At 51.3% G+C, this 19,459-nt stretch overlaps 1 protein-coding gene across 1 annotated transcript; it reads right to left on the bottom strand.

Annotated features, from left to right (window-relative positions):
- Window positions 1–9,243: 9,243 nt before the first annotated feature.
- Window positions 9,244–17,716, bottom strand: PLEKHO1 (pleckstrin homology domain containing O1). The gene is made up of 6 exons (XM_030325245.1): window positions 17,506–17,716; window positions 16,788–16,934; window positions 12,473–12,613; window positions 11,628–11,732; window positions 11,155–11,256; window positions 9,244–10,064 (listed from the first exon to the last, which is right to left on the bottom strand). Exons 1-6 carry the CDS (start codon window positions 17,530–17,532, stop codon window positions 9,360–9,362), a joined length of 1,227 nt encoding a protein of 408 aa, XP_030181105.1. The 5' UTR covers window positions 17,533–17,716; the 3' UTR covers window positions 9,244–9,359.
- Window positions 17,717–19,459: the final 1,743 nt, after the last annotated feature.

Below are 19,459 nucleotides of genomic sequence, written 5' to 3'. Positions count from 1 at the left end.
GCAGAGACAGAGGTCATCAGGAGACCATGCAGTTATTTGGACGATGACGGCCTGGCAGGGGAGAGATAGAGAAATGGTCAAATACTAGATATGCTTTTAAGGTAGAGCCAAAAGACTTGCACATAGATTGTTGCACATGTTGCACATGTTGGCGCTGGGGAGGTCAAGAGGAAGAAAGGTATGTTGGTTGGGTCCTCTAGGAAGTAGATGCTGAGGAGTGGGGAGTGTAAGAGCTGTAAGGAGGGGGTGTGCCTATGATAGGAAAGGGGAGAGGAAGCAGGCTTGGGCAGGGAGAGCCTTGGTCTGAAATGCAGATGAAACCTTGGGCAACCCACTGGGAACCCCAGAGCAAAGATTCTCAAGAGAGGAGTTCCCACTGGGCAGAAATGTTCAGGCCCTCACCACCCCTCACTCTGCTGTTAGTCATGGGCAGGGGGCCCCGGGGGGCGGGGGGGGTGCCAGGAGGGGCGTGCCTTGGCTTGAAAACTGAGACCAAGCCTGAAGCTTCCAGCAGCCGAGGGCTGATAGCTGACTGCCCTTCCTGCAGCTGCTCAGCAAGCTCTTTCCTGAAGGCACATCTAAGCAGGGCACCTCCATGGCCACCACAGTCCATCCCTTGTACTGTGTGGACCCACTTTCCAGACACATACGAGGGGTAGTCCTTCATCCTAGTGAGCTCTCTTCCTAAAGGGACCTAGAAAAGGATGGCTTAACCAGAGGCTGTTGCTGTGGCGGGTCTTGGGCTGCAGCTGGTAATTTATTATCTTTCTCCTCCATTATCCACCGTCATCTTGGCTGGTGTTGATGGCTTACCTGGTGGAGTCACCCTAACCCTGATTCTCGAGGCGGTCTGAGCCCCTGATAACCTCACCCTTCGTGGGCTGTGCTGTGCTTGCCATTCACATCACAATTAGACAACAGAGCGCCAAGAGGTGCCCATGTGGATCACCTGAGTTCCATAGGTATTCCCGCCCCAGGTGTTGCAGCATTCCACCTCCTTCTGCTGATCAGTCTCGATATCCCTGTCTCAGTTCCCACTCAAAGCCACAACCTTGTGTGTCACCCAGGATATAGACTGGAGCAGTATTCCTAAGTGTCGAACATGTTGTTTCCAGAACGAAGAGGTCCACCAGGTACCAGGCATGTAAGATGCAGCAGTTTCTTTATAGGGGATGTCCTAGCATGCCTCTGACCACCGGATCCCCCAAAGTACTGATTGGGGAGACCCCTAGAATCCTCACAGAGTTTATACCCCACCCTCTTGAGTGAATGTGTCTTACCAAGGCCTCCAGGTGTTAACCACCTGTTGCCCGTTCTCTACAATCAGCACAATGTTATTGATGCAGTGGATCAATGTGATGTTCTCTAGGATGTCCACGTGGTCCAGATCTTTCCTGAATAGATCATGACATAGATTGGGAAAGTTGTTACAGCCTGGGGGAAAAACTAAATGTTGTTGTTCAGTCTGTGCGAGGGCTGTTTCTGGTCCTCTTTCCTGAGTGAGATGAAGAAGAACGCAGATGTTAAATCTCTGGCCACATGTCTTGTGCTTTGAAGCCATGTTTATATGCTCTAGCAATGAGACCACATCCAGCACAGTGGCTGCAATCAGGGCTTGAATTGAGTTGGCTGTAGTCTACTGTCACTCTCCAGGATCCATTTCTTTTCTGCAGGAGCCAGACTGGCAAATTAACCAGAGGTATGATAAAGACCACTATCCTTTGAGATCCTTAAGGGTGGTGCTGATCTGTCTTTCCTCTCTAACGGGATATATATTTTTTAAATTGAAGTATAGTTGACACACAATGTTATATTAGTTCCAGTGTACGACATGGTGATTTGAATGTATGCTATGCTTACTACAAGTGTAGCTACCATCTGTTACCATACAACACTATTATAATACATACCATTGACTACATTCCCTATGCATACCTTTCATCCTTGTGAGCTATTCATTCATAATTGGAAGCCTGTACCCACCCACCCCCACTCCCCTTCACCCATTTTGCCCATCTCCCCCACTCTCTTCCTCTGTGGTAACCACCAGTTTGTTCTGGGATATTGTTTTTTATTTGCCATCGTGCTTTGAAAGTACGTGAGTTGGGAGAGAGGCACAATTTCAGAAGCTTCCCCACTGTGATAGCTCTTACAGTTTATTTTGAGAGAGAGAGTGTGCATGAGCTGGGGAGGGGCAAGGAGAGAGAGAGAGAATCCCAAGCAGGCTCTGCACTGCCAGCGTGGATCCTGATGCAGGGCTGATGTAGGGCTTGAACCCATGGACTGTGGGATCCTGCTCTGAGCCAGATCATGGCCTGAGCTGAAATCGAGAGTTGGATGCTTAATGGACTGAGCCACCCAGGCCTCCTCCTCATCCCACCCCCCGTGACAGCTCTTACAGAAACCAATGACCCAATAATGTAGGGGCTTTCCTAACAGCCAAATATATCAATTGCAGTTACACATTCAGAAACTGGGGCAATGACCACCAGGTGGGGCCATGGGCCCACGGAGCACCTTGAGATGGATGTCAGCCAGGACTCCATTTTGACTGGGCCCATAGTCCATCACTCTTGTGAGGGTCCACAATGACATTTCAGGTCTCGAAATACCAATATCATTTCAGACCTTATGTTGTACTGGATATTCCCTCTCCCCTAGTTTACAGTCACCGAAGTAAATGCCTGTAAGTCCCTTTGAGAGAAGGACTGGTGGAATTAGCACAATACATACTTGCTGTAGGGTCCTTCCTCCTGGGGCGGGGGCTGTGTGTTCAGCCACTTTTTCATTCAATAGATTTCAGGTCTGAAAACTATTTCAGGTGTAGGAACTGGGCAAGAGATCATGGCATTTTTAAAGTGTCTTTAAAAATTTTTTATATTTAACTGAGGTTAACATATATAATAAATATATAATAAAATTTATCATCTTATCCATTTTTAAGCGTGCAGTTCAGTAGTGTTAAGCATATTCACAATGTTGTGCAACCCAGCTCTAGAACTTTTTCTTCTTGCAATACTGAAACTCTGTCCCCATCAAACAACTCCCCATTTCCCCCTTCCCCCAGCCCCTGGAAACCACCAGTCTACTTTCTGTTTCTATGAATTTGACTACTTTAGATACCTCGTGTAAGGGGAATCATACGGTATTTTTTTTTGTCTGACTTAGCTCATGTAGCATAATGTCCTCGAGGTTCATTCATGTAAGTATATGACAGATTTCCTTCCATTTTAAGGCGGAATACTATTTCATTATATGTATATAGCACATTTTGCTTAGCCATCCATCCTTTGATGGACACTTGAGTTACTTCTATCTCTGACCCATTGTGAATAATGCTACTATAAATGTGGGTGAGCAGATATCTCTTCAATATCTAGCTTCAGTTCTTTTTGATATATATCAGGAGTGGGATTGCTGGATCATGTGATAATTCTTTTTTTTTTTTTTTTTTAAGGAACCGCCATATTGTTTTCTATAGTTGGACACACCATTTTACATTCTTACCAACAGTGCACAAGGGTTTCAATTCCTCCAGTTTCTTCTGGCTGGAGACTGTTCCTGTCTCTTTATGATTTCCCCCTCAAATTTTGCTTGAAAACTGGTTCCTTTGTTAGTTCCTTTCTCTTTCAATACCTTATCATTTACAGCTAAGAAAAGCATATTGGTATTGTCAACATTCTCCTTGGAAATCCCCTTAGCCACCTCCAACAACTTCATTAGGTACATTTTCTATTTTCCAAGTACCACAGATGATGGTTTCATAAATTATTCCACCACTACATAACACAGGTGACCCTTTCTCAGAGCATCCAACAACAATTTCATCCCTGTTCATCCAGCCTCTACTAATAGTCTTTTTGCTGCCTGCCCTTATAGCCTCTGTCTGTTCCCTGGTCCCAATGCCAATGCCATGTGTTTTAGGTTTTAATTATGATGGTATCCCACTTCCGCATACCAATTTCTGTTTCCATATCTACTGCTGAATAACAAACCACTTCCAAACTTAGTGGCTTCAGACAACAATGATTTATCAACTTCTCACAATTCTGTGGATTGACTGGAAGGTTGGCCGTCTGGTTTTGCATCGTGTGCTACATTTAGCCAGTGTTTGTGTGGAGGCTTGGATGTTGGGATGATTCCATGTGGTTTCAGGACCTCTTTCCCCATGTGGTCTCACATCCTTGAGCTAGCCCAAGCTTCTTGCATGCAGCTGAATTTTAAGAAGCCCAGGCTTCTTACATGCAGTGAGGGAACTGCAAGACCTCTTAGGGTCTAAGCTCTGGAACTTACACAATGGTACATTCCATCGGTGAGATCAAGGCAAACCCAGATTCAAATGGCAGTTGGAGAAATCTTGAGCGGAGGATGGTAAACTCACATTGCAAAAGAGCATGGAGGAAGGCTGATTCACCAAGAACCATTGTTTAAAGATCTTCCACATTTATGTTAAGTTTAAGATGCCTGTAGACACTGAAGTAGAGATGTCAGATGGGCACGTGGCTGTAAGTGCCTTTATCTCAGAGGCGGGTTCAGGCCCGGAAGGTAAATCTGAGAGTCCTCCACATATAGACATGCTGCTTCTGTGGGTTGTCCTGCCCACCAAGTACCTGGTTCCTGCGTAAATCTGGACTGTAGATGAGGCGGGGTGTGAGCCGAGTGCAGCCCACTGCAGTCAGAGCTGGGTGGAGGCTGGGGGAAGAGACACCTGTTCTTGAAGTGACTCCAAGTCCCCTTACCACTTGGGCAGAGCCTTGTCCTTCCCTTCCCATCTCAACAGAGCCACAAGTGCCAGGGATGGGGTTGGGACAACTGGCCTGCACGCAGAGGACATAGGACAGGGAACCTTCCTACTGCCCTGTTTTGCCACCTAAAGAAAGGAACCCAGGGAACGAGGGCCACATTGCCCTCCATTTTTTTTCCTGTGGTGCTGAGGTTGCTGCCAGGTCGGAAAACTGCAAAAGCAACCGGATTCTACCACTTCTATTTCTTCTCATTCTTCCTCTAGAAGACAGTAAGTTGGGCATCATCACCATACTTCGTTAACCCAAACCTGATCGCCTTTGTTTTACCCTATTCCGTGTTTCTTGGGAGGAAGGAACTGTTTGCTCTCATTGTTTTCATATCTAGAAGGAGGAGCAAGAGTGAGGTGGAATCTAGCCTTTCTGAAAGAAAGAGGGGATTTCAGAGTTACTGCAAACCAGCAGGAAAGATAGGGGAGACAACCCCAACTTGTCCGAAGTAAAGAGGAAGAGGGATGATGAGTTGGAGATGGGTGCAGGCCCAAGATTCCAGTGCTACCCGCCCTTCTGAGTTCCTGGGCTCCGTACTGTCTTTCAGAGAAAGAAAACTGCCAACTGCCTGCCGTATGGCCCTGCACCAACCTCCACCCTACTGATCACTTAAGAGGAGATGGGAATCTGTATTCTTCCCAACTTCAATGCAGTTTTCTGCACGTTTGTCAACTCTCCAAGATCCTATTTTTAAACTGGTCCTGCTAATCTTTGCCGTCTCCCCTGCCTGCTTCCAAGGCCAGGGTTGAGTTGGGGTGGGGGTGAGGCGCCTACAAGAGTTTCTGGCTCCACCCCTCATTTCCTGGGCTGAGCTGGGTTGCACTAATTGACCTCAAGGGTCTCAGCTGTGCTAAGCTGGGTGTTTGTTATATCTCGTTAGGCTTGTAATTAGTGCAGAAAATCTAGGTCAGAGGCAACTGGTTGGAGTGATGGTCTCAGGGGGGCGTGAATAAAGGCGGGGAATAGCAAACAGGTTCCTCCTTCTGTGTGTGTGGGGGGGGTGGGTGAGCCGGGGACAGGGAGCGGTAGGGCTGGTGTCATCCACACGGAAGAAGGGACACAGGGTCTTGTGCAGAAAGGTGCTCAAACTCTAGGGTGTGTGCGTGTGCTGGTGTGTGTGTGTGTGTGTGTGTGTGTGTGTGTGTTTGCTCCCGCATTTACTTGGGTTTCTTTCCAACCTCTCCTTATATGGTGTGGCTCCAGAGCAGGCTGGAGATTGGCTGTCGCGGTTAGGAGCCTGGGAGCTGGGAAGAAAGGAGGAAGAGAAGCGAGCCGAGGGAATGGAGTGAGAAGGGGAGGAGGCTGGAGCCAAGCTTGGGGGTTACAGACTGGGGCTAGGTCTGCTTGCCTGAGAGGTGTAGAAAAGGGAGAGATCTGGGGTGGGGGGACTGATTTTTAGGGGAGGCTGAGGGGTAACATACTGTTGACACAGGGGCTGGGAGAGAGGGCAAGAGCTGTTTCCCTGGGGTCAGAGCTCCAGGCTGGGCATGGCATGGTTTCCAAAGGCTTGGAGTAGGAGTTAGAGAAACTCATGGGGTGGTCTCTTCTCACCCTAAACATCCTATAGCTATGCGAAAGAGCATGCACAGGAACCCATCAACTCTTCAGGTGGACACCTCAGACGTTTTCCTCCTGTTCCCCAAATCCCTACTTAAGTGAATGGAGAAGAACAGGCAGAGTTGAGGGGAATGTCACCGAAATATGAAATGGCATTTGGTTCTTCGCCTGTCTTTACTCCTTACTCGGCTTTGACTCTGTCCTGGATTTCCTCACCACCCCATCCTAGGACATCCCAAAAGATTCTCCCTTTTCCAGTTCATTTGTGCAAGAAAAGATGTAGCACACTTGATGGAGGAGAGAAGGGGAGGAACAAGAAATACACATCCTGGAGAATGTTGGCGACCGTGTAACGAGCAAGTTGGCTCACATCCCCTACTCCGTCTACCCAGTTACCCCAGAACCCAGCAATTGGGAGGGAATGGGAGCAATTCGGCAGGCAAAGAAGTTGGGATGATGGAATGAATGAGGGGAGAGAGGTCCTAGGAGAGGGGGAGCTAGGGTCCCAGCTGTTGTCCTCCTGTCCTGCCTGTGCTCGCTCTGGGTTAAGAGACCTTGCTAGTGCCCACCTTCAGGGTGTGCTTTAAGCTGGTTTTCTAATGGGAAGGCCAGCTTGATGCCAATCTCTGCAGTTCCTGAAGACAGGAGGTCTAGCTTTCCCCCTCTTATCTCCAGCCTTACACAGTCCCTGGCACTCTCCCCTTGAAGAAAGGGTGTGGGCACCGTGTGTGGACTCAGCTGATTTACTAGAACAAAGTGACAGTGATCCACCCCATGCCCCAGGCCTCGTTCCAACTGTCTTCTAGCCCTCGTGTGCATAGCCCGAGGAGTCGTTTCACTAATAGCAGCAGCTGCAGCCACAGTGGCCATTTGCTCAGGGCCAGTAGCCTTTCATTGGCCTACAGGCATTTTCCACGTAATGTACGGTCTTTGCCTGTCCCACAATAACTCTCCATTTTGCAGATGAGGAAACTGACCCTCAGAAAGTTTAATGCCTTGCCCAGGGCATCATGACTGAAAAGACAGAATTGGAACCCCAGATCTGTCTGGTTCCAAAGCTGGGCTTGATTTTACTACCTTGTGGCCTGGAGACAGCAGGAGCCCAGTGTCTGGCTCTTAGTCTCCTGGGGGCCCTGATCTTTCTTTTCTGCTCTCCTCACCTGTCATTCTCCTCCCAGTGTCCCCCTCTGTGCTCTAGCCCCCCTGGGAGCCACAGGTAATTGGCATGTTGGGATATACATGTCCTTCTCGCTCTTGTCTTTTTCTTCATTATGAGGGAGCAATAAGGAAGAAAAAGAGGAAAAATACTGGTAAGATAAAATACAAAGGTGGGACCTACACAAAGAAAGTAAATTTTCCTGATTTGACAATCGGTAGGTCTGCTGAGTTTAGGAGAGGAAGGCCTGTTTGGAGGAAGGCAGGTCCGCAGACGGATTTCCTCCCATGCTATCCCGGGAGATCTTGGGGACGACATTCAGGTGGTGCTCTGGTGCACTGTCCCTCACTCAAGTAGGATACACGTTCCTCAGGGAAGAGACTGGTTGAGAGATGTACAGGCTAGATCTAGGGAAAATCTTCAGGATCACATGGTGCAGGGCTAGAAGCAAGAACTTCTCTTCCACAGAGACCATTTAACTTGGAGACAGTCCCCCATCATGCTTACTTGGGATACAGGAGGAACAAATCCCAGAGCAGAAGAATGGGAATTGAAGGGTCTGTGTTCCACCCAGAGGATTCTCCTTTTCTCCTTCCTACCCCATTTTCCTGAACGTCCCAACGGGGCAGACTCATCGCCAAGACCGACAGGCAGTCTGTCCCCGTGTTACCCCGTCTTCCTTCTCACCCCCAGAGAGGCTCTAGGTCTTGGAGGCCAGAGGAGATGTAGGGAAGAGGGGCTAGCAAGGGGCACATATACCTCAAAGTGGTTTCTAACCCCTCTACTTGATTCATGAAGCTCTGTCCCCTTCTTGTCAAAAACCACTCTTGCCTTCCCAAGTCTTCTCTGGACCCAGTCACTGTTGCTAACTTGATCTTAGGGACTTCAAAGGAAAGAAGCAAAATACAAGGAGCGTGTGGAATCTATCATTAAGAATGCAGGGGGGCCTGGCCAGGAGGGTGGTGGCATGAGCATAAAGATGTTTTGCCGAAGTTGGGGCTTGATGAGTGTTGGAAGACAGGTTTGAGGAAGGAGAGGGAGAGGCTACAGAAGCCCTAGCTTGGCCAAAAAGAGGAACACGGGCATGCTTTTGGTTTTCCCCTCAATCCTGCCCAGCTCGCATTGCAAATCAGTTTCATTCTTAGTGGGGTTCTTCTGTGGGGTCAGCTGTCCCTAGTTCCCCTGAACTGGGCCCCCCTCACCAAAAGGCCAAACCAATGCCATCTGCCCAGCATTGGATCTTTGAGTCAGTAGTGGGAAGGCTGTGGGAGATTAAAAGGAGAAACCCGGCAAGAGATCCAGACAGCTCAGTGTCATTCAGAGGCTATGAGGCAAGAAGCTGGTGTCTGGCGGGATCCCCCACACCCTGATCAGGGCTGGGGCAGATGTCACTTCTGTGTGCACACACAGGTGGCAATGGCTTCCCTATCCCTAGGGCTAGAGCTGGGTAGCTGACATGCCACCCTCCGATAGAAAACTGGGAATGGGACATAGGAGAAAAACCCTTCCCCCAAACTCAGGAGCTTACACATGTCCTCGGGAGCAGGCATTCCCCTCCATGCCTCAGAGGGGTGGTGTGTGTGGATGGCCAGACTATGCCCGTATCCCCCTCTATCTCTCCTCTAGGTGAAAGCTTTTTAACATTGCTGTAGGGGTCACCTCCTCAAACCTGAGGCAATTTAGGTGTCAGAGAGACAGGGACAGGGAAGGAAAGGAGGGTGGGAAGAGGACTGGGCATCAGCATGCGCAACGAGTTTCTTTTTTTCAACTGAGGTAAATAAAAAAGCTTTATCCTGCAACACTCGGAGATGAGTCTGTGCACCCCCCAAGTCCCAGCCACCGTCCCCCTGCCTTCACATCAGGCTCTTGCGGTACTGACTGTGCTGAGTGGCTGGTGTGAGGTGGGGGCCGGGGGCCTGAAGGTCCATCTGTCTGTACAGGTCCCTCAGCTCCCTGACCTCCTGCAGCACCCTCTTCGCCTGGCTCCAATTGGACGAGGCCTCTCCAAGCAGCCGCTCGGTCTCCAGCAGCCTCTGCTCGGACTCCGAATCGGGAGAGGACCGAGGGGGGTCCTTGGCCTTTCGCTTTCCATCTCCCAGTCCCTGAACCTCTGCCAGCAGCTCCTGAGTCTTCTCCAGTTTCCTGGCTACCAGGTCCTGGATCCGGGACAGCTGCCCCGGATGGGGTGGAATGAAGGCCGGGGGGTCCTCGGCCCGCAGCTGGGGGGTGCGGGCGGGGGCGGCGTCCCGCTGAGACAGGATCTCCTCCAAAGAAGCGCAGCGGCCTTTCTCCGTGGGGGTCAACTTCTTGGGTGCCTGGGGGGTGTAGGTGGCCCCTCTGTCTGGCTTGTCCCAAGCTCGGGGTAGGCCGCTTGCTCGGTCTGAGGAGGGCTGGATACGGTCAGAGTCTGCTCTCCGCCGGCTGCCTGCCAGCGGGGCCACAGACTTGTCCAGGTCAACCCGGAAGCTCTCGGCACAAGAGGTGGGTTCCTCGGGAGAAGGGTCTTCCTCCTGGATCAGGTCCAAGGTCAGCATCCCATCCGAGGTAGAGGTGGAAGCCTGGAGAGGAGAGGGCGGGAATGAAGGGGAAGAATTGCCAGCAGTGGGCCCTTCGGGACTGACTGGGAGAGAGATGCAAACTGGTCACTTCCCTCCTCGACGTGCCTTCCCTGAATGAGAAGCACGCCATCCTCACCAAGCCCTTGGGCTTTTTTACTTTTTCTTACTCCTTTCATGGTGGTTTGAACCTTTCTCTCATTTTTCTGTGATCTAAAGTAGCTTCTGGTTTCCCCTATTCTCCGCTTTACTATGAGTTTCCTGAAGAGTGTCTTTCTCCTCTGTCTAGTGGACTCTAAGCATCGAACTGGGTCTGACACACTCAGGATACTCCACACAGCAAGTTAACTGTCCTCCTCCACCTGTACCCTCAGAGCCACGCACCTCAACTGCTTCTACTCCTGACAACTCTGAGCCCCTTGCCTTAAAACAAAACTTGTTCTATTTCCAGAATACTGTAATAAAAAAACTGACAGGGGTGTTCGGTACCTCACGTGGATTGATACATAAATTGCTTCAATCCTTCCTCACAGCGACCCTTCAAGGGGGGCACGATTACCGTCCCGCTTTACCGGCGGTGACGTGCAGCTTCAGGGAATCACACAGAGAGAGCAAAGCACAAAGCTAGGCCCCAACCCAGTTCTACTGTACCCGGCTGGCTCTCTCCCTAGAGACCGAAGGCTCGGACAGGGAAAGGAACCACACTTTGTGTGTTACAGTGGTTCACGGTGAGCCTTCCTCCTGGAGACGACTGCAGTGCTTAATGCTGTCACCCGCCACAACAGCCAGCTGCTGAGCGGTCGCTTACATTCCCTGGAACAGCATTCACCTCTTCTACTCCTTCACTTTCCTTGTGGGTATATCTCATTTCCCCACAAAGGATGAAATGAGGGCAAGGACTTTTGAACTCACAGTAGGTGCTAAATATTTTTGATATGGAGGAATCAGGCAGGGGGACGGGTAGAGGGACTGCCCCAGCCTTTGACCTTGGTACCACAAATGCCTCTGGTGGGCGGTCTCAGGTACCATCATGTCTGACATAGATGTGGAACCGGCCCTTCCACAACTTTTACTTTCTTACAATCTTACGTACCACGGCCATTAGGTGTCCCCGCGTTGGGGGGCGGCGGGAGTGTTGGATTTTTGCCCTGTCTCGAGTGGGGTGGGCGAGATAGCTGTCTTCCTCGACGGTGACCTGAAGAGATGCACTGTGAGTCATGGGTGCTCTTCACAGACTCTGTCCTGACCCAGCAGCCCCTGAGGCCTGCACCTGCCTGGACTGGGAAATAAACCCACCCCATTAACTGCTTCTGAGAAGATCCAAGGGCAAGGCATTTACCGCAGCACATGCGGGGCCTCTGGGGCTGGCCCCATGCATCACAAAGCAGGGAAAGAGGAGTTGTGGCAGAGGGACTTAGAAGGTAGGAGAATGGGGTTTTTAAAGGGAGCTAAAGAAGTGTAGCTGGTGGGGGGAAACATGTAAGGGGGGGCCGCCCTGTAATCTCCCCCTTTAGTGAGTCACTGCCTCTGTGCTGGTGTTCCTCCCCTCCGGATGAGCCCTCTGACCTCATCCAAGATACGGTTCTTGGCTCGGGTGATAGCGGAGTTGAGGGCATTGATCCACAATTCCTTCTCTTCTGGACTAACTGCCAGGAAGATGAGGCTGGGAGCCTGTGGGGGAGACATTCGTGGTTCAGCCAGGGCTTTGCGGTTGGTGCCTCACTATGACAGCGAAGAAGTTACTGTCTCATTCCCTCAGACCCAGCTCCTAGAAGGAGAGGACTTCTGCTTCTGGAGTCATCCATAACCTAAGGAAACCGGCCTTTCTTCCTAGAAGGGGCCACAGCTTAGAGGTTGCTTTAGAAATGACCAGGGAAGAGTTAAGAAGGGTAATGGATACTAATATGGTGCTGGAGAGAATGAGAGGAGGTTCGGTAAAGCACAGGTACCAAAGTAAAGATCTTTAAAGGTCTGAGTAAACAGAATGTGACAGGAACTTCCCTGAGGTCCCTCAGACAAGAGAAACTAGATTCAGAACTTCAACCACCCATCAGGGTACAGGGAAAAGTGATTTTCTCCCAAGAGATGTATGCGTGTGCGTATGTGCATGCATGCGTGTGTGTGTCTGTGTGAGAGAGAAAGAGAGAGAGAGAGAGAGAGAGAGAGAGAGAGAGAGAATGAGAGGAGAGAGAGATATGATCTTTGTGGTCGGACAGTTTAAAGGCTGGCTTGCCCGGAGGGAAGGAAATGGCTAGGATATTCTGGGGTTAAATAACAAAAGTTGGCAGGAGAGCAAGTCCAGGCCTCTGAACCTGGAGTGGAGAGGGAGAACCCGCAGAGGGAAGGGTTTCTCCCCTGCCCCCTACACACAAGCGGGCTGAGGTTCCCGGGGCGGAACATACGGGACATACCGTGTTGCCGGGCTGCTTGGAGTGGGCAAGAGTAAACTTGCTATGATTTTTCTTGCTCCTGCTCTTGGATTTCCGGAGCTCTTCGCACTTCTCATAGTCACTCAGGTCAAATACCTCTTGAATATTTTTCTCATCTTTTACCTAGGGGAGGGTTAGAGGGGAGGTGCTGAGGAGAAAATTACTTGGTGCCTCCCCAGAGTGTTAGTTTAGCCCTAACTTGGGAAGCAGAAGCCTGAGGAGAAGGGAGGGATGACAGGACAGGGGGGCTGTCCTACCCAAGGCCCGCTCGCAGGCCTTGCCCCGACTCCTCAGGCGGGCTTCCGTTTAAACCCCTTATCGGCACTCTCTTCAGCTAAGCTACTGTTTCCGGAGCCCCACGATGTCTCTCTTCACTCTGACCCTGTTTTGTCCTTCAAGACACGGCTTAGACAGCTAGTAGGTTAATCCTATCATCCTGAAGAAAGCAAGACCTGGATAGACGTGGATGCTGATCATCCAGAGGGGGGAGAGACCAGCAGGGCCGGCATCAGGGCATGTCTGGAGGCAAAGGACACCTCTGGGCGCCCCCATCTTAGTAAACATTTGCACTGCTGCTTTAGTACCTGACCTGACTCCCTCCTCAGATCTTCACTATTTTAGAGTCATCTACCTCATTCCTTTCAGGAGCTTCAGCACCACAGAAACAGCGTTCCCCTGTATTCAGTTTGTTGAGTTTGTTCAGACATGCTGAAAAATACACCTGTAGTTAACCCTCCTTCTTCCCTCCAAGGTACTCTGACAACCCAAACTAGCCCCTGCAGGCCTCAAAAGCCATTTAAATCGTCCACCTCTGGGCACCTGGGTGGCTCAGTCGGTTAAGCGTCTGATTTTGGCTCAGGTCATGATCTCATAGTTGCTGAGCTCGGAGGCTGGGGCCTGCTTCTGATTCTCTGTCTCCCTCTCTCTCTGCCCCTTTCCTCTGCCTATGTGCACACTCTCTCTCTCTCTCAAATTAAGTAAATAAGACATTAAAAAACAATCCTCTACCTCTCTCTAGACAAAGATGCACTTATACTGTCCCTGGAGGACGAAATTTCAGACTTGTATTCTGCTACTTCTTGCCATGGTTCCAATTTGAGAGCCTAAGCCCCTTACTGCCGGGCAGTTCTTGTGTCTAAACGTAGCCTTTCCTGCATGTGGTATCTATCTGGCACCCTGGTTCTACCCTTAGCAGCTGTAGCCAGCATTTGGCTCTGAACTCTCTTGCGGAAGGTCTAATCAGAGACCACAATCCTATCCATATCCTCTGACCCAACTGGCCTTTGCAGAGTGCCACAAATTCCAGTAACATTTCTGCCAAGGTCTGTTTTATTTTTTCATTATTAAAAAAAATGTTTATTTATTTTGAGAGACAGCAAGTGAGCAGGGGAGGGGCAGAGAGAGAGAGGGAGAGAGAGATTTCAATGCAGGCCCTGAGCTGCCAGCACGGGAGCCCGACTTGGGCCTCAAACTTATGAATCGTGAGATCATGGCCTGAGCTAAAATCAAGAGTTGGGACACTTAACTGACTGAACCACCCAGGAGCCCCAAAGTCTGTTTTAAGACTTGCGGCAGGCCAAGCGGCTGACGCAGAGGAGGGGGGCTAATCGCACGGCCTCATTCGGGTCAATGACTGCTCGTATATCTGTCTGTTTGCCCTGGCACAGGGCTGTCCCTTTCCCAGGGCTCCCTGGCTTTGGGCTGGGAAGTGACCAGAGGCCTGGGAGGGTTGTGGATGAAAGTGAAGAAGATGTCAGCAAGGGGATCCGAGAACAATTCCCAGAAACACGGGGCAGGGAGGCAGAGTGATGCATCAGGTCACCTGCCCTCCCTCCTCAGATTGGAGGCTATCAGCAGAGACCAGAAGCCCTGGAGAGGAAAGTGCTGGGTGTGTATATGCAACCAGGGAAGGAGAGTTACTTGTTCTGTTTCCCTTACAGGAAGGGGAGAAGGGAAGGGCAGGAACACGGCTGACAAGGAGCTCCAGGAAGCAAGGGACAGTGACAGGGGTCGAGCCCTGACAAAGCAGGGGTTCCCAGGGAAGATGGGTAACTCCAAGGCCCTTGTTCTCTGCTGTACGGTTTTTCCTCTGTCAAGTTCCCAAAGCCTCATTTATAATTTCCCATCTTCCAGAGTGAACCTTTCTTTTCCCCGGAGCCTGCAGAAAGGGATTTTCCCTTGCCAAAACAGATGCCCTGAACCCAGTCTCCTCTACCATGAGATCTCCTGAAGATCTAGTTCCTGTTACTCTACATCAACCCCATGATCATAAGGTGCCCTTTGACTGAGAATGAGGAAAATGATTAATAACAACAAATACAGAAGGATTTCTTGGTGCAGGCAGTTGTGGGAGATCCTGCCTTTATGATAAGTAACGAAAAAAAAAGACCACTGAAAAATCAAGAGGAGAGGGTTAAGAATATTTTTGCACTAACACATAGGTTACAAACATTATACTTTGCATTTCAAACACAAATCTTGAATCTCTTAGCTCCGGAGCTTATGGGAAGTGGACAGAATAGAGCCTAGAGTCCTGGGTCAGCTTCACCCTCAGCCCAGGCCCGTCGTGGCACGGACGGGCTCCCAAGAAGAGAGGTGACAGTAGGCTGGTTCCCACTTCTCCTGTGCCTTTCTCAGCAGGAGCAGTGGGCCCCATGACCAGTCAGATGCTCCTGACTCACAGGACACCAGGCATGGGAGGCTGAGGTCATTCCATCCTTCCCCCTGTCTCCGTACTCCTTCCTCCACACACAAGAAACAAGTATGCTCTTTTGCCCCCCAGACTCTGTTCTTGGGACGAACATAAACAAGAAAAAAAAATGTCTTCTTTCTTCTACCCCTTTCACTGTTCTCATGGTTCCCCTCTGACGTGTAGGAAGTTCTCTCTGACTGCTCACCAGAGTTTCCTGCCATTATGAAGTTTGAGGAAGACAGGAGATACACTTTGACACTTGCTTCTTAGTATTATTTTTTAAACTGGAAAGCCAGCCAATTGTGGAAAAACCTTCTATAGGATTTGGGATTGGGTAGAAGTGGCCCTTAAAAATAAATCCTGCAATCAAATTCTTCTCTCACCTCCCTCCATCACCAAGTTCCTGGCTTAGTGTAAACAGTAAGGCTGAAACACCCTGAAGGGGATGTCTCTCTCTGGCCCTGACACAGCTTCGTTCTTCCCTACTTGCCTAGGTAGATGTTCTGTTCGGATGAAAACTTTCTCTAGGACTGTGCGTGTGGCTGTTTCAATACCATAAAAGGATTTATTTACCTAAATATAGTCTGCAGAAAGCAGAAGAGGTTAGAACTCAGGGTGGACTCCCAGGAGCCTCCGGGGGTTAGGGAACACGGGATTGGGGGAGGAAGGGCCCATCCTACCAGGGGCGCAGGGGACAGTCTCCCAGGCTATGCTGACACAGTCTCAGAAGGTAGGGGCTGGAATGACTTCTAACTCATGGAGGGGCAATTCAGTTTCTCAAGTGGTACAGGTCTCTCGAATTATAGAGATAAAAAAGAGTCTGGATTCAATGATCTGGTCTCAGGTTCCGAATGTGGACTGTGGGCTTCATTTTAACTCTGCAGAGACTTACAGGAGTTCGTGACTCCATTTGTCTCCTTTCTGATACAAATGGGGGAAGTTGGGAATGGTGGAGAATACGTTCCTTGCCTTTTTTTTCCTTTAAATGGATTAGGAAGCATACTGGCTAGGAACCTTGGCTTCAACAGAAACAACTACACTCACAGATACTCTACCTGAGGTCATGTGAGGATGACCCAGGGCTGTGCATGTTTTCTGTGATTGGGACAGCTGCACTGGTGAGATGACCTGCGTAGACCTTCCTTCTAGAGACAGGAAAAGAGGAGGCTAGCTGGCTTAGGGTTGGGGGGGACAGGAAGGGGTGGAGGAGAAGCTGAATAGAGTTTTTCAGCAGCAGTAGCAGAGAAAAAAAAAATCCCACCTTCAGCCAGCTGCCAGGACGGGGTAGGGGGCAACAGGGGACACGTAGAACTTTTGGGACCTCTTGCGAGGGGGGTTATTGTCATTGCCAGAAAGGTGTTTGCAAAGAAAATTCATTAAATAAGATGCACACTCAACTTCGAATTCCAACCCGGGTCTTCTAGAGAAGGGGTGACCTTTCTCTGCAGATCTGATGGGGGTAGAGACCAACCGAATTGCTGAACTTGCTTTTGGAACAAAATGGGGGTTGAGGGCAGGGGGAGGACGGAGATAGGGAAGTCCCCTGTGGAGGGACAAAACGGGGAATATGAGAAAACGGGGACAGAGGTGGTAAAGGGCACCTACCTCCTTCTCAGAGATGTACAGCTGGTCCCCCTTCAGCACCACATAGCGGTTTTTCCAAATCTCCCTGAAAATCCCTTTCCCGCAGAATTTCCGGACCCAGCCGACCTTCTCCGGAGGTGCGGACGGATGGTTTCCATCCTGAGGCCCCTGCCCCCGGGCAAGAGCAGAACCGTCCGGTTAGGGGGCTATCGCTTTTCCCTCCTCTCGTTCCGTCCCTCGCGACCCCCCTCGGCTCCCCTCGCCCCTTCTTTCCCGCGACCGCCCCCTCCCCCCACCCCCTCCCCAGGCTGGACTCAGGGCGCCCAACGTTCGCTCCCCACTTCTCGGCAGGTCTGCGCTCGGGGCAACTCTCTCCCCCACGGCCGCCCTCCCTCGTCCCCCAGATAAACAACTCCAAGTGCGAGAGCTGGGGGCCAGGGCCCAGCCTGGGCGGAGGGCGGCCTCGGGATCGCCGCCGGGCCCCCCGCCCCCGCCCGCAGCCTCGGGCCCCGCCGCGCGGGGAGAAACGGCGTTTCATTTTCTCTCATTGTCTCCTCGCCGCAGCAGAGCGCACGCAGGCGGCGGCCGGGAGCCCGGGGGAGGGGGCGCCGTGGGGGGGGGGCGGCGGGAGGAAAGTGAGCCAAGTCCGCGCCCCCGAGTCGAGTCCCCGCACGGAAGCCCCCGGGGCGGCGGGGCCGGGGCCCTCGGGGCGGTGGGTGGCGGGCGCGGGCGCACTCACCCTCTTGGCGGAATTGTTCTTCTTCATCGTTCCGGGTGGGCGCGGGCGCGGGGGAAGGGGCGGTTGGCGGAGCTGCCCCCGGCGCCGCCGCTGCTCCGCCCTCCCTCTCCCGGACGCTCCCCTTCTTTGTAGCTCCGGTTACACTAGAGGCCGGCCTCCCTCGCACTCGCACACACACGCACGCCCGCTCCCCGCCCCCCCGGCGCCCTCCATCCCGGCGCCCACGCGGCCCGGGCCCCCGCGCGCCCCCGCCGCCTGCTCCCCGGCCCGGCCCGCGCCCCGCCGTTCCATCCGCCGGCCCGCTGACGTTGCGAGTTCAGAATAAAGGGCGAATCGCGGAGCCGGAGATGGTGCGCTCCCCCACCCCCCCTCCTTTGTTTCTGGCTCGCTGAGGGTGAAGAAGACGGACCCAAACCCAGCCGGAGAGCGGCTCCCCGGGGAGGGGGGGGGCGCGGGACCCACGCTCGCACCTGCGGCCCGAGCGAGAGGTGGGGCCCGGGAGACCCCCACCCGCACCCCCCACCCCGCCGGACCTGCCCGGACAGACCGCGGAGGCAGCCGGAGCGGATAATAGGGAGAGGTTTAGGAAGACCGAGATAACCCAGATCAAGATTGGCTCCCTCCCAAACAGAAAACAAAAACAAGAGCGGGAACTGGCATCTGGAATTCACGCTCCTTAGGTGGCAGAGATAGTGGCCTGGGTAGGTCAGACGTTGGGGAAAAGTTTTACGTTCCGGGAGCATGGGGTATCGATGTGTAGGGGGACGCGTTGGGAGTGGAATTAATATTAATGCACAATTCTGCCCGTTTACAAAGCCTCGGGCCTTCTTTGAGCCTAAGGATGAAGTGGATAAAATGATCTCCATTGCACACAGAGAAAAGTGAGACTCAGGATGGCTCAGGGATGTGCAGACACACATGCTAATTCCTGGCAGGAAGAGATTTCTCTGTCTCCAAAGCCATTGTCCAGAATATCATGTGGCTTTAAATGTAAGCTCCGGGGGAGGCTTAAACTTCCTACGACCCTGGGTATCTCTTCCCGCCGCACTGACATGTAAACATCCCATCAGAGTCCAGTGGAGGGAAGGGCTCAATGCCCAGAAGATGCTCTGATGACTGGGGGAATGGCTGCTGATGCCTCCTACACCAGATCTGCTTCAGAGCTTACAGACCAACATCTTAGTAACTTCATTCCTCCCCACTCGCCCCCCCCCCCATACGTATTTAGGGGGAGGAGGCGAGTCAGGAGACCCAGGTTTGGGCACTAGTTTCATCATCACCACTTTGTGGCCTTAGGTCAAGTGACCGAATTTCTTTAGGCCTCTGTGCCTCCATGTATTAAAAGGTGAGGGATGAACCGCCACTTCCATCAACAAGCAAAGGGGACTATCAGAGGTGACCTGTGAAAGTCCTATGAAAATATGCAAGTGTTGCCCTCTAGGGTCAATTATTGAATAATAGCAAGCAGACACATCTCCTGGCATATGGTAGACATGCAATAACCACTAAATGAATACGAATCCCCGGCACACAGGAGCAGGGAAAAGGAAGAACTCTTTTTCCGGAGATGTCTCCAGATAAAAGGAAGTATAGGCCAATTTTGTGGTTTGAGGAATGGGGTGGGCTCAGCTTTTTCTGGCATCTGTCAAATGAACAGGGGTTTCTCTCTTTTTCTGGCACCCTCCTTTCCTCCTAATCCAACAATATTCCTCTTAACCTCTTTTCATTTACCATACTAATTAATTCCTCTATTTTAGGCTGATAAAGAAATTTATCCTTGCAAAATGCTCTTTGTACATCATTTCTTTAAATCTTTAGTGCCACCTTGTGAGGTATATAGAATAAATATTATTCCCACTTGGAAAATGAGTAAACTGCTCAGCGAATCAATCGGCTTGCCCAAGTTTACCCAGCATGTTACTGGCTAAATGGATTAGAATCCAGGTTTTCTGAC

Source organism: Lynx canadensis, chromosome C1 (genome assembly GCF_007474595.2).
Source record: "Lynx canadensis isolate LIC74 chromosome C1, mLynCan4.pri.v2, whole genome shotgun sequence".
Taxonomy (NCBI): Eukaryota; Metazoa; Chordata; class Mammalia; order Carnivora; family Felidae; genus Lynx; species Lynx canadensis.
Note: the sequence above shows the minus strand (reverse complement) of the source record. Positions and strands in the feature narration are given on the sequence as shown.

What these genes read in the sequence shown, in the direction of transcription:
- PLEKHO1 (XM_030325245.1), bottom strand. Translation starts at nt 17,532, where the DNA reads ATGAAGAAGAACAATTCCGCCAAGAGG. An exon ending in TGTACATCTCTGAGAAGGAG is followed by an intron (nt 12,614 to 16,787) that starts GTAGGTGCCCTT and finishes ACCCTCCCCTAG; the next exon opens with GTAAAAGATGAGAAAAATAT. An exon ending in GGGGACACCTAATGGCCGTG is followed by an intron (nt 10,065 to 11,154) that starts GTACGTAAGATT and finishes TCTCCTCTCCAG; the next exon opens with GCTTCCACCTCTACCTCGGA.